Raw genomic sequence first — 14,707 nt, 5'->3', positions numbered from 1 at the left:
AAAAAAAAAAAAAAAAAAAAAGTACCATATTATGACAGTATGAAAAATGACACATGCCATTTTTGCATATTGCTTCCCACCCGTATTACAATAATATTATTAGGGTAGTACAATTAATTAAAAAATTTTTTGTCATAATTCATATTCAAAATGCTTCCTGCCACCCAACCGCATAGCTGTGACAGAGAGCCAGGCACACAGTAAATTCTCAGTGCTGAATACTAAATGAATCCACGAGAAAGAGAGGCTTCACACGCAAATGACAATGACTGCCATGAGAACTCTACCTGGAAAGGTGGTGGCGTCGACACAGCGGGAATGACAGTGGCTGCAGCGGCAGCAGCGGCGGCGGCGGCGGCAGCGGCAGCACTGGCGGGGTCTGGCTGCACGGCAATGGGGCTGATCATGTGCTCCACTGTGTGGATTTTGCCATCTTCAATCATTTTAGGGGCTGGAGCTGCTGGAAACATGGAATACTGAGCCCCAATGGCAGGGATGGCTACTGCAAGAGAAGCAAGAAGGAAAAACAGGTCACTCACTTTCAGTCGCTGAGGGGGGGCCTATCACTTGCTCTAAGGTATTTTTTATTTTTTATTTTCTTAATAACTTTTTTTAAAATAAAATTTTTATTTATTTATTTATTTATTTATTTATTTATTTTAGAGATGGGGTTTCACCATGTTGGCCAGGATGGTCTCGATCGTTTGACCTCGTGACCCACCTGCCTCGGCCTCCCAAACTGCTGGGATTACAGGCATGAGCCACCGTGCCCAGCCAAAAAACTCTTTTTTTTTGAGACAGGGTCTCACTCTGTTGCCCAGGCTGGAATGCAGTGGTGCAATCAAGGCTCACTGCAGCCTTAGTCTCTTGGGCTCAAGTGATCTTCCCACCTCAGCCTCCTGAGTAGCTGGGACTACAGGTGCAGGCCGCCTTGCCCAGCTAGTTTTTGTTGTTGTTGTTGTTGTTGTTGTTGTTGTTGTAGAGACAGGGTTTCACCACGTTGTGCAAGCTGGTCTTGAACTACTGAGCTCAAGCGATCCTCCTGCCTTGGCCTCCCAAAGTGCTGGGATTACAGGCATAAGCCACCGCGCCTGGCCTAAGGAACCTTTTTAAAACCACGTTTAGAGGTCACGGGCCTCTCCTTGCTCACTGCTGTTCTCTCAGTACATGCTACGTACCCAGATGCCTGCTCCCCAAGATGCAGGGGTGCGAGGTGGCAGGTAACTTCCCCTGCCTGTCGTGCAAGAGAACCCTGGAGTTAGGCTTCTGTACCAATATTTTCTACTATTTGTACAGAAAAATCACAGTTTGAATCTCATTCTTGATGTCCTACCGAGCAAGACAGGGCCTCTGACTATGGGAAAATGGCTTAGATGAAGAAGTGAGATCAGAGGCTTGAGGCCTACCTGTGAGAGTCGGGCCCATCTGTTCCCCATTGTCACCTCACTCATGACCAGCCCACTGCCTTTTATTCACTTTCACTACTGTTTAAGAAACAGGTGCTGTTGCGAGTTTCATTCTGAGAACTCAGACCTGTGTACATCCTCCCCACCCTGTATTTCAGATTTCAACATTACCGATTCAAGGAAAAACACATGGTAAAGAAATAGGACATTCCTCAGTTTCCTCATCTCCACTCAAAGTAGTGAAGCAGTGGAGTGATTGGCTTTCAGTGGGACCTGCCAATTCAAAGAATTTCTGCGAGTAAAGTCCACAATTATGATTTCAACCAGAGATTCAAACAGGTAGCAGCTACTGGATGTGAATGTCAAGTTACAGTAAGAAGAGATGAAATGGAAAAGATATTAGCCCTGATGTGTGTGTGTGTGTGTGTGTGTGTGTGTGAGTGGGGTGGTGGTGGTGGTGCATGTGTTTGTGTATGTTAAAAGGATAAGCAAAAATATGAAATGTGTACACAAAGAATCTTTCTGGTTTTTCTCCAACTGTGGATACATTTATTCTAATAAAGATAGACTTGATCAAAGGTAAAGAGACAAATGATTGTAAGCTAAACAATGATGCAGCCATTTGATAAAATATACCTAAAACCTTAACCAAATCTTTTACCTGCCTTTCCAACCACATCTTCCATGTGTCTTGTGCCCAGATACTTCGCCACCACCCTGGTGCCTCTCCTAAAATAAAATGTTCTCATTTTCTGGATGACCAGAAATAGACGCCAACAGATGGGGCCCAGAGAGGGTTGTGAGTTTAAGCTACAAGGGGTTGTACGAAGTAACTGAATTGTTCTGGCCATTAGCCCATACGAATTTCTACCTCAGGCTGCAGGACACAATTTTACATGACTAAAGATTGTTTAACAGTTCTTTTCTCTTGTTAAACCTTAAGCTATGGTAGCTTGCTAACAGGAGTCCCCTTCCCAATAAGTAGAAGTGACAACTCCTATATCCAGCCTCTATTTTATGAAGTTATAGAGCTATAGGATCAGTTTCACTTTGCTCACAATGTCAATGACATTTGTAAGGAAACCTAGTCTAAGGAGTCACTTAACTGCAGAAATTGCAGAATTTTTACACAGGCAAAAANAAAAAAAAAAAAAAAAAAAAATCATTACTAGATGTATCAAAAGAACGTTCAATTGAGGAAATGCTTTTTAACCCTATGAGGACAATGTGTACATATGTCCCAAATGCACAGATTCCTTGACTCTATTTTAGCTAGGGAAAGAAGAAAAATGGAGAAGCTGGGCTACAGAAAGTTCTTCAATCTACCCGCACTGAAGCCAGGAGGGGGTCTGGAGGAGGGTCATGCCAATTACCCATGGACTGAACTTTCCATCTGTTTGGATGCTTGTGTGGGGTGCTGTGTGAGTTTATGCTAGACTCACATATGGAGTTAATGTTCTTTGCAGGTTCAGATTGGAAGACTGGCCTCACATTAGAGGACCATGGGCACTAACAACATTGATAAACAGGTCTGTGGGGCCTGGAGGTGAAAGCAAAGTTCAAGGTCCCTGGCTCGAAATACTTGAGCATCCCTCCTCCCAATCGACTGATCCAGCTAGAGGAGGAAATGAGTGGGGGAAATTAGAAACCAGGGAATTAGCTGCAAAAACTTTCGCTGAAGGCCAGGCGAGGTGGCTCATGCCTGTAATCCCATCACTTTGGGAGGCTGAGGTGGGTGGTTCACTTGAGGTCAAGATTTCAAGACCAGCTTGGGCAACATGGTGAAACCCCATCTCTACTAAATATACAAAAATTAGACGGGCATGGTGGTGTGCGCCTGTAGCTCCAGCTACTTGGGAGGCTGAGGCAGGAGAATCATTTTAACCTGGGAGGCAGAGGTTGCAGTGAGCTGAGATCAAGCCACTGCACTCCAGCTTGGGTGACACAGCGAGACCCTGCCTCAAAACAACAAAAATCTGTCACCACTTCCTTCTCCCCAAGCATTCTTGTTTGCTCGGACGATGACAAGGGACATGCTGCTTACTCCTGAAGGGGAATTTTCTGCCTTTCCCAACAACTCTCAGAATGGGGCAATAAGGTCTACTCTCCGACTTCAGATAGATGGGGCAGAATTAGGCCTGAGTAAGGAAAAGACAGGTTTTACCTGATAGAAGATACAGAGACCCCCATGTTCTTCCTTTCTTTCCCCCCCCCAACTCTACCTACTTAGCCACAGGCTGAGAAAAAGCCTAACAATTGGTGATGCCCCTTTGAAAACCTTACTGCAGGCATGTCTGATTTGAACATGGTCAAAGCCACACCATCCCCTGAAGTTCTAGATAAGGAGGTCCAGGGGGCCATTTTCTTTTTGCCTTGTCTCTAGCTGCCTAGGAGAAGAGAGCCCATGTGTAGATGTGAAAGCCTGAGTAAGGCTTGGACTTACTTCAAAGAGAAGGGCTGGGGTTTATGCTGAATGAATACATTCTCAAATCTGGTTCATACTGACCTGCACCAGGTTTAATGGCAACTGGATTGACGGTAGAGATTTCCAAATTCGGCACAAGTTCATATCCTTTTTCTTGCTGCTTTCCTTTCCCTTCATGATATCGGCTATATATACCACGGCCAGCAGAATATCCCCCAAGGTAGGAACCCCTGGGCCCCGGGGCTCTGTTGCCAGCTGCTCCTCGCCCTCGGCCTCTTATGCTGCCTGCTTGGAATAACAACACAAATGATGATGAGCGACCAATGTGATGGTGCTGGAGGAGACCTCAGCTCTCAGTTCTTGGCATTTAACTGCCCCAGTCTAAGTTGCAGGAGGCTGTACCTTTCCTCTTTAATGGGCTGATAAAGATGCTTCCAACTTTCTATTTCAGCCTAGATTCGTATCCTAAGCATGTCTGCTTAGCACAAGGGGCAAACCTGCAGGGTGAGTTCCTAGGATTGTATCTGCAATTTCAGTAAAGGAAAACATTCACAGACTACCCTCTCCCACACCAAAAAAAGGGAGGGGCCCGTATCTCACGCCTGTAATCCCAGCACTTTGGGAGGCTGAGGCAAGAGGATGGCTTGAGCCCAGGTGTTTGAGACCAGCCTGGGCGATATGGCGAGACAATTTTTTAATGGTCTCCAATAAAAAAAAAAAAAAAATATATATATATATATATATACACACACACATATATATATGTATAACTAAATAAATTTTTTATAAAAAGTCAGATCTGGAAGGGGATTTGCTAGTGCACCTTCCTCATTTCATGCTTGAGAAAACAGGCCAGGGGAGGTTAAAGTGACTAAAGTCACAGACCCAGCTAATCAGAGAACAGGATGCGGATCTATGTATCTTATTTTCCAGGTAATGCCGGGTTTCATTATATCCTAATTAATGATAACAAAAAACAAAACTAAAAATCACTGACTTCACCAATTCTCAAGATTTAATATCACAAGCAGGTTTTAACCTAAACACCAAGAGATTGGTGGACTAGCCCCGGGTAATCTGGTGAGCCCCGGCAAGGGAGAATGTCAGCGCTTGCTCACCCCAGAACGATCTGTATTTCTATCCATGCTGCAGAAGTGATGGCCTTCGGTGCCAGCAAAGAACAGGACCCAGAATGCAAACCCAAAACGGGGGTGAGAGGGCCCTTGGCGCCTACCAGCTCGGCAAATGCCAGCCACAATATCCCTGATGCCCCCTCCCTAGGAGGCAACGTTCTTGCCCCCCACCCCCACCCCAGGAGAAGAGCCGCCACTAACCTTTCACGAAGTAGTCCCTGTTGGGCCCGATGAGGGCGTTGTAGGGGTAGCCGTAGTAGGCCAGCGTGTAGGGGTCACAGGAGTACACGTAACTGGGCTGCTGGGCTGCCTCGGCCACGCTACCGCCCCTGGCCGCCTTCTGGTAGCGCGAGTACTGCTCCTTGTCCACGGGCTTGGCTAGCGTGACCTCCAGGCACGAGCCCTCCAGCTCGGTGCCGTTGAGGTTGTTCATGGCGTGCACGGCGTCCTCGCGGCTGGTGAAGTGCACGAAGGCGTAGTCGCGGATCTTCTTGACGCGCTCCACGCAGCCAGGGTTGAACTGGCCGAAGCTCTTCTTGATGGTGTCTTCGGTGGTCTCGATCATGAGGTTGCGCACGTAGAGGATCTTCACGGTCTCCATCACGTCCTCGTCCACGTCGATCTCGGGCTCCGCCCAGTCCACGGCGATCTGGTGGCCCCACAGCTGGATGCGGCCGGGCATGAGCTTGCGGCGCGCCATGGCGGCCGCGCGGTGGCTCTCATACTCCACGAAGGCGAAGCCGCGGTTCTTCATCTTGTCGGCAGCGCTGGCGTAGACGATCACATCCAACACGCCCTCGGTGACCTTGGCGATCTCCTCCAAGATCTCCTCGCGCTTCTTCATCTTGGGGATGCCGCCGATGAAGAGGCGGCAGTTGTCCACGCTGCAGCACACGCCCAGCAGGCGGCCCGGGCGGATCTCGTAGTTGTTGAGCTCGCGCACGGCGCGCTTGGCCTCGTGCTTGTGGCAGTACATGACGAAGGCGTAGCCGCGGTTCTTGCCGTCGAAGTCCATCATGAGACGCAGCTCGTAGATGCGGCCCACGGTCTCGAACACCGGCACCAGCTCGTCCTCATAAACGTCACGCGGGATCTTGCCCACGAAGACCTCGCAGCCGCGCTGGGGGTGCTGGCCCTCCCAGCCGGGCGGCGGGCCGCCATACTTGCGCTGCCCGTTCTCCTGCACCATGCTGTAGCCGGTGCGCTCCATCAGCGCCAGCAGCGCTGCTTCGTTGGGCGCGCCCGCCACGCCCTCGGGCACCTTGGCCGAGGACCCTGTGGCCGAGTCGCTGCTCATGGCTGCGGTGGAATCCTCTGCGGTCATAATGTCAAAGGCATCCACAGCTGGCGGAAACCTGGGGAAGCAGAAAGGAGCGTGAGTGGCGAACTGCTGGAGCCTGCCTCCTTTGGGTTGGGTTTAGCAGCCTTGCAAGTATGCATTCATAGGCCACGGGGTTGGGGGGTGGGGTGGGTGGGGTGGGGGCAAGGGAGGTGACTTAAATGAGAAATAGGATGGAGGCATGCTGGAAATGCAGCAGCCCTCCACTTTTCTGAAATAGTCACGTTGTTTTGCAGCAAAAACCAGAAGTGAGTTAGAAAAAAAAAATCAATGAGCAAGTACTTCCATTTCATCAGTAACCAGACAGTTTGAAGTTTTGAGAAACTGCTATCATTGTTGGTAAAAACCTCACGATCTTTTGCTTAATTCCTGCACTGTTAACTCTGTCTGATTTCCTTGTTATAAGGAATTTTACAAACTCCATGTATTTCTTTGGTGAACACAGCTTTTTTCTTTTTTTAAGGCAGTCTTTTTCATCGTAGGAATGGAAATACACTAGTGTATTTACAGGGAAGATTTTAAATTATTAAAGACAATTTTTAGGAGGTGTTATTGTATAGAGACAGCTGTGTATTGAAGCTTTTTATAAGGAAGAAATGAAGTGCCCACATTGCCACGAACTTGGTCTAGGAACTGTGTAATAAGAGCTAGTTAATCTGATTTTGATGGTGGCACTCAGGTAAAATTATTGGTGTGAAGCATTCAGAGATTTGGAATCAGTCCTCAAAGAGCTAGCTGACTTCAAGCTGGGGGACTTGGGAAGCAACAGCTACCTGGTAACCACACTACAGTTTTCAGAGAACTGTCACTTGCATTCTCTTATTTAATCTTCTTAACCTCTGCATATGGTAAATGGTATTATCCTTAGTCCCAATTCGGCCATGGAGAAATAGGCTTAGAGAGGTTGAGTAAATTGCCCCATTTCACACAGCAAGCCTCGGCTCGTAGGCGGGCTTGATTCCAAGTTTTCTGGCTCCAGATTCCCTGTTTTTTCTTCTAAACCAGTGCTGGGCAATAGAATTTTCTATGACGCTAGAAAAGCTGTCACTTGCCACATGTGGCTACTGAGCACTTGGAATGGGCCTAGTGTGACTGAGGAGCTAGATTTTAAATTTTAATTAAACAGCTACATATCACAGTGCAAGCCTGCACTGTGCCACCTTCACTTATATAGCTGAGGGCTGTGGAAATGATTCTAAATTATGCAATAAGATTATCATGAAGAGCTGCAGTCTATACTTTTGTAATGAAAGGCTCCAGTTGGCCTTTTAAAAAATGAAGTCGGCCAGGTGTGGTGGCTCACGCATGTTATCCCAGCACTTTGGGAGGCTGAAGTGGGCAGATCATGAGGTCAGGAGTTCGAGCTTCACCATGACCAACATGGTGAAACCCGTCTCTACTAAAAGCACAAAAATTAGCTGGGCGTGCTGGCACGAGCCTGTAATCCCAGCTACTCAGGAGGCTGAGGAAGGAGAATTGTTTGAACCCCGGAGGTGGAGGTTGCAGAGAGCCGAGATTGCATCACTCTGCACTCCAGCCCGGGTGACAGAGCAAGACCCCATCTCAAAAAAGAAAAAAAAAAGTCTGTCTATTTCATTTTTTGGACTATAAAAGTATTCAATTAAATTTTATAGAAAGTTATGAGAAGTACATAAAAAATTATTCCTAATTCTCCTACTCAATGATAGTCAAAATGAAACTTTCCCATCAGTTTCCTAGATATTTTTTAGAGGAGGTGGGGGGAGGAGAAGCCTGCTTTCTTCCTAATTTACATGGTGCGACTTTATTTTGTAAGCATTCCTCCATATTCTTAAAAATATTTGTAAAAACATCATTTTTAATGACTGCATAAGGTTTCATCAGTTAATTAGAACCTGAAGCATCATTCATTTTTTAAAATTTAGGACTAGGAGGTGTATACAAAAATATTAAGGGAAATTTGAAGGATAATAAAAGTGAGTTAGATCATTGAAGGAAAAAACAAAACTATAATAACACAAAAGATATCTGAGCTATTTATTTGCCAGATGGCCAAAATAGTCCTTTTGTGTTAATTTGCTCTAATATCAAGAGGCAGTACAGTTTAGCAGGTAAGCCTGTGGTTTCTGGAGCCAGTCTGCGTATGTTTATGTGTGAATCTCAACTCTAATACTTCCTATTGTTAGCGCTCCATGCCTCACCTCAGTTTCTCTACCTGTAAAATGGGAATGATAATAATAGTATTAACCTCATTAATACTAGTAATGATAATAGTACTAACTATTATTGATATATACATTAATAATAATAATAGTACTAACCTCATTAATACATTTAGGAGTGAGTTAATACATATACAACACTTTGAATGATGCCTAGAATATTGTAAATGCCCAAGAAATGTCAGTTATTATCTTTCATCCAAACTTTGGAGTAAAATCTTAGGCCAGTTCTTTCAATTTTAGAATAATTTTTAAGACAAACATTCTCAGTTCTTTAAAAAACATCTGTTACACGTGGCTTCTAATTATTTTTTTTCCTCTTCAAGTGCTGGGAAGCTGGTTTGACAACATCTCCGGTTATCATGACTTTTTTTGTAGTATTCTTGGAAAATGATACATTAGCTTCTGTAGTTGAAAAACAATTTTTTTCTTTTTTTTAAATAGAGATGGAGGGCCAGGCGCAGTAGCTTGTGCCTGTAATCCCCGCTTTTAGTGAGGCAGAGGTGGGAGGATTACTTGAGCCCAGGAGTTCGAGATCTGCCTGGGCAATATAGCAAGACCCCATTCTCCACAAAAAAGGAACACCGCTCAAAAAAGATGGAAAAAAAAAAAAAAATCCAAAAAGATCCCAGTTAAAGTAGAAATGGAGTCTCACTACATTACCCAGCTAGTCTCAAACTCCTGGGCTCAAGCAATCCTCCTGCCTCGGCCTCCCAAAGTGCTAGGATTACAGGCATGAGCCATCGCACCCGACCAAGAAATTTCAACATCAAATTTGAACATGAAGATCCTTCCCTTCTCCAAATGGATAAGTACATATTTTTAAGAAGACTATTTGTATAAATACCCATGTAGTTATAATATGTGACATGGGCAGGAAATTACAGGTACATATATAAACATGTAGGAGACAATTGAAGATTTACCTGTTGTATTGTATAAAACATTAACTGGGCTGGGCGCAGATTATAGGCTCATGCCTATAATCCCAGGACTTTGGGAAGCTGAGGCGGGCAGATCACCTGAGGTCAAGAGTTCAGTACAAAAAATTAGCTGGGCATGTAATCCCAGCTACTAAGGAGACTGAGGCATGAGAATCACTTGAACACAGGAGACAGAGGTTGCAGTGAGCCAAGATTGCGCCACTGCACTCCCACCTGGGCAACAAGAGCGAAATTCTGTCTCAAAAAAAAAATTTTAACTGACTAAAGTCCAAGGAAATAGAACTTATCTCTCTGCTGAGATGGGTGGAGTTGCCTTCCCATCACCCCAAGTGTACTTTGAAACTACTCTACCCCAGAAACAGTCTTACAGTAGTCAGGCTATGGAGTCATTGCCAATCCCAACCCCAATAATTAAAAAAAAAGCTGTTTGCTTTCAGTCTGAAATCTGCTAGTGTCAGCAATATAATTATCTATAAACATTTAAAAATATCAATAGCTTATTTCTCCCATAAATGAGCCAAGAAAAGCCTTTTTTTTTTTTTTTCCTGTTAGCAACCCTGTTTTTATTTTTACTTTGGCCACTAGGAATTTCGAGATTGATTTTTTCACTCCAATTTTAGTAACTGTAGGGGAAATTACAACACACTTTTATGTTCATCTAATTTGGATTATAGTTTAATTTTTCAGTTTTCGTCTATTTTTTCAGTTTTCCCATTGCCATAAGTTGAGCTGTTTGTATTATATATCTTATTGTTCACATGCTCTTATAAAACATGTTGTAATTTTAGAGAAGAATCAGTGCATACATATATGCATATACATATATATATAATTTGAGCCAGACATTGATTAACATAATATCCAAATCTGCTGTGTCTGTTACATCAACTACAAGTATGGCATAAAAACACGTGAGAACTACAATGAGATACTACTTCACACTCATTAGGATGGTTATTATAAAAACAACAACCAAAACCAGGAAATAAGCATTGGCAAGGACGTGAGAAATTGAAACCCTCATGCAGTGTTGATGGGAATATAAAATGGTATAGCCACTGTGAAAAACAGTATGATGGTTCCTCAAAAAATTAAACATAGAATTACCATTTGAGGGCGCGGTGGCTCACACCTGTAATCCCAGCACTTTGGGAGGCCGAGGTGGGCGGATCACAAGGTCAAGAGATCAAGACCATCCTGGCCAACATGGTGAAACCCTGTCTCTATGAAAAATAAAAAAATTAGCTGGTCATGGTGGCACATGCCTGTAGTTCCAGCTACTTGGGAGGCTGAGGCAGGAGAATCACTTGAACCTGGGAGGCAGAGGTTGCAGTGAGCCGAGATCACACCACTTTACTCCAGCCTGGGCAACAGAGCGAGACTCCGTCTCAAAAATAAATAAATAGAAAAATAAAAAAAGAAAGAAAAAATAATTTTTAAAAAAATTACCATTTGATCCATTAGTTCCATTTCTAGGTATACACCCAAAAGACTCAAATAGATACTTGTATAATGATGTTCACAGCAACAGTGTTTACAATTGTCAACAGATGGAAGTAACCCAAATGTTGATCAATGGATTATTATAAACAGAATGTGGTATGCATATACAATGCAGTATTATTCAACCTTTTTTTCTTTCTTTTTTTTTTGTAGACAGAGTCTCAATCTGTTCCTGAGCCTGGAGTGCAATGGTGTAATCTCTACTCACTGAAACCTCCACCTCCCAGATTCAAACAATTCTCCCACCTCAGCCTCCCAAGTAGCTGGGACTACAGGCACACACCACCACACCCGGCTAATTTTTGTATTTTCAGTACAGATGGGGTTTTACCATGTTGGCCAGGCTGGTCTTGAACTCCTGACCTCAGGTGATCCGTCCACCTTGGCCTCCCAAAGTGCTGGGATTACAGGTGTGAGCCACCGTGCCCAGCTTATTCAGCCTTGAATGAAATTCTGACACACGCTACAATATGGAAGAACCTTGAAGACATTATGCTAATAGTGAAATAAGCCAGACACGAAAGGATAAATATTATATGATTCCACTTATATAAGGTACCTAGAGGGGTCAAATTCATAGATAGAAAGTAGACTAGTGGTTACCATGGGCCAGGGAAAGGGAGGAGTGGGGAATTAGTGCTTAATGGATGTGAGTGTTTTAATTAGGGATGACAAAGTTCTGGAGATGGATGGTGGTGACGGCAGCACAACAGTGTGAAAATACTTCATGCCACTGAACCATACACTGAAAAATGGTGACATGTTATGTATGATTCACCACAGAAAAAAAAAAAAAAATCTTAAAAAAACCAAGAAGGTTCAGAGATGCAAAAAATACAAATATTAGAGTCAGTAAAATTAGGATTTCATTACAGGCCATTAAAAAATGGTACACTGAGGCCAGGTACAGTGGCTCATGCGGTCAGGAGTTTGAGACCAGCTTGACCAACATGGTGAAACCCCAGCTCTACTAAAAATACAAAAATTAGCCGGGCATGGTGGCACATGTCTGTAATCCTAGTTAGTTGGGTACTTGGGGAGGCTGAGGCAGGAGAATCGTTTGAACCCAGGAGGCAGAAGTTGCAGTGAGCCGAAATCATGCCACTGCACTCCAGTCTGGGTGACAGAGCAAGACTCTGTCTCAAAAAAAAAAAAAAAAGAAAAAAAAAGGGTACACTGACTCAAGTCAACACATTCAAGAAAATCTTATGGCCTACAAATTTTATTCTCCTTATCATCGTGTTTAATATACCATAGTTACATAAATTATATGATGTGCTACTCAATGAATTCAGATTCCAAATGCTTAGATGTATTAAAAGATAAATAAAACTGGGTGCAGTGGTTTGTGCCTGTAATTCTAGCACTTTGGGAGGCTGAGTGGGGAAGACTGCTTAAGCTCAGGAGCTTGAGACCATGGTAAAACCCCGTCTTTACAAAAAGTACAAAAATTAGCTGGGCATGGTGGCATGTGCCTGTAGTTCCAGCTAGTCAGGATGCTGAAGTGGGAGAATCACTTGAGCTCAGGAAGTTGAGGTTGTAGTGAGCCATGACTGTGCCACTGCACTCTAGCCTAGGTGACAGAGTGAGACCCTGTCTCAAAGACAACAATAACAAAAAGCAAAAGATTTTCAAGTTACCTTGAAAAAGGAAGCTATACAGCTAATATGACCCTTCTCTCAAAGATGTAATGAAATGCTTAACTTATTGTAATTATACATGCATTAGACCAGCATTGGCAAGCTATGGCTGTGGGCCAAATATGGCCTGCTGTTTTTATAAATAAAGTTTTATTGGAACACAACCTATCCTTAAAAAAAAAAAAAAAAGATAATGTATGGCTGCTTTTGTACTACAATGGCGAGGTGAAATAGCTGAGACCCAGACAGTGTGGCCCATAAAGGCTAAGTAAGGTATTTACTCTCCAGCTCTGTTGACCCCTGGTCTAGGAATGTGGAAATCACATCCTTGAGGCTAAGTCACATAGATTCTGCTTGATAAGTATAACAGGCTTCCTATTCTGAATGATAACTTAATTTCAGGACCAATTTTTAAATTCTAACTTTTTTTGTCAGACGGAGTCTCACTCTGTTGTCCAGGCTGGAGTGCAGTGGTGCAATTTTGGCTCAATGCAATCTCTACCTCCAGGATTCAAGTGATTCATCTGCATAGCCTCCTGAATAGCTGGGATTACAGGCGCACACCACCATGCCCAGCTAATTTTTGTATTTTTAGTAGAGACCACGTTGGCCAGGCTGGTCTCGAACTCTTGACCTCAAGTGATCTGCCCACCTCCCAAAGTGCTGGAATTACAGGTATGAGCCACTGTGCCCAGCCTTAAATTCGAACATATTTTAAAGACAGTTGTTTGTTTAGCTGCCTTTTATCCCTCTTCCAAGCTGTTTTTCATTTAACTGCCATGGCCAAATTTATGAGACCTGGAAGAAGAAAATGTCTGATGAAGGTTGTTGGCTCAGTCCTGACACTTATGTACAAGTGAAAATTTCTTAAAATTTCAAAAGAGATACAAGAGGGTTTGTTTTCATTCACTCATTTATTCAGCTGCCATGTACCACCTGCCATGTACCAGGAACTGTACTAGCTATGGCTGACCTTGTCCTTGTGGTACTGATTTCCGAGTTAGCTGAACTCAGTTAACTGAATTATGCTTCAAATGCCAAATAGTTGAGAATTAAGGCATTTTGTACTCATGGTTACTGACCAGAGCCTGCTTCAAAAGAGTTGTACACCTCAACATTGTTAACAATTGTTTCTGATAAGGCCATAGTTCCATAAGTTAAAAGCCCATATATATCAGAATTTTGCTTTTAAATATATCAGGGGTGTCTGGGGACTGGTGTGAAATACTGTATCCTGAATGTTGAGATTCTTGCTTATGAATAATAAGCACACTTCAGAAGCAGAAACTTATCTGTGAGCAAATCAAAATATCTAGATAAATAACACAGAATTCCCCAATTTCATCCATTAGATTTAAAAGGGGCTGGGCCTTCTGATTTAGGCTTCACAGCATGTTGAATAAATGCAAGTCATTAGAGTCAGAGAGTCCTAAGTCCAAATCTTAGTTCCTCCACTTCTAGCTGTGAACCTTGAGAAAAGCCATTTAATACCATTAAGACTCTATATTCTCATCACTAAAATGATGACTGTATTAACTAATGTTTATTGAATGCCTATTATGTGACAGGCAGAGTGCTATGCTCATTGTCTGTATTAACTCACTCCAATCCTCACAATGTCTATCTGGGATAATACTAGGGTCTCCACCCTACAGACAGGGAAACTGATGCACAGAGAGGCTAAGTAGACTCTTAGTTAATGAGCATAAGGGCTGGTGTGTGAACCATGGGAGTCTGATTTTCATCATAGGGCTGTGATGAGAATTGAATAAAATGATTTGTGTAAAGTTCTTAGTGCGGAACCTAGCACTAAGTGATCAAGGAATGTTAGCACTAGAATATTGAACTTAAGGCTGAGCGTGGTGACTCACACCCTTAATCCTAACACTTTGGGACGCTGAGGCAGGAGAACTGCTTGAGCTCAGGAGCTTGAGACTAGCCTGGGCAACATAATGAGACCTCATCTCTACAAAAATAAAAAATTAGCCAGGTGTGGTGGTGTAACACCTGTGGTCCCAGCTATTTGGGAGGCTGAGGTGGGAAGATGGCTTGAGCCTGGGAAGTCAAGGCTGCAGTAAGCTATGATCGCACCACTGTACTCCAGCCTGGGTGACAG

General features: G+C 43.6%; 1 protein-coding gene across 5 annotated transcripts in view; it reads right to left on the bottom strand.

Annotated features, from left to right (window-relative positions):
* Positions 1-14,707, bottom strand: part of RBM47 (RNA binding motif protein 47) — a 210,409-nt gene that overhangs the window by 9,704 nt on the left and 185,998 nt on the right. For 4 of the 5 annotated variants that reach the window (XM_017509877.2, XM_037731848.1, XM_037731849.1 and 1 more), the window contains 3 exons: positions 5,166-6,319; positions 3,913-4,119; positions 288-502 (listed from right to left, as the gene is read on the bottom strand). In XM_017509877.2, the coding sequence (XP_017365366.1) occupies positions 288-502; positions 3,913-4,119; positions 5,166-6,288 (1,545 nt within the window). In that variant the 5' untranslated portion in view covers positions 6,289-6,319. The remainder of the gene's footprint in view (positions 1-287; positions 503-3,912; positions 4,120-5,165; positions 6,320-14,707) is intronic. The other variant, XM_037731850.1, reaches the window with a different exon arrangement.

Source organism: Cebus imitator, unplaced genomic scaffold (assembly GCF_001604975.1).
Source record: "Cebus imitator isolate Cc_AM_T3 unplaced genomic scaffold, Cebus_imitator-1.0 Scaffold425, whole genome shotgun sequence".
NCBI lineage: Eukaryota > Metazoa > Chordata > Mammalia > Primates > Cebidae > Cebus > Cebus imitator.
Note: the sequence above shows the minus strand (reverse complement) of the source record. Positions and strands in the feature narration are given on the sequence as shown.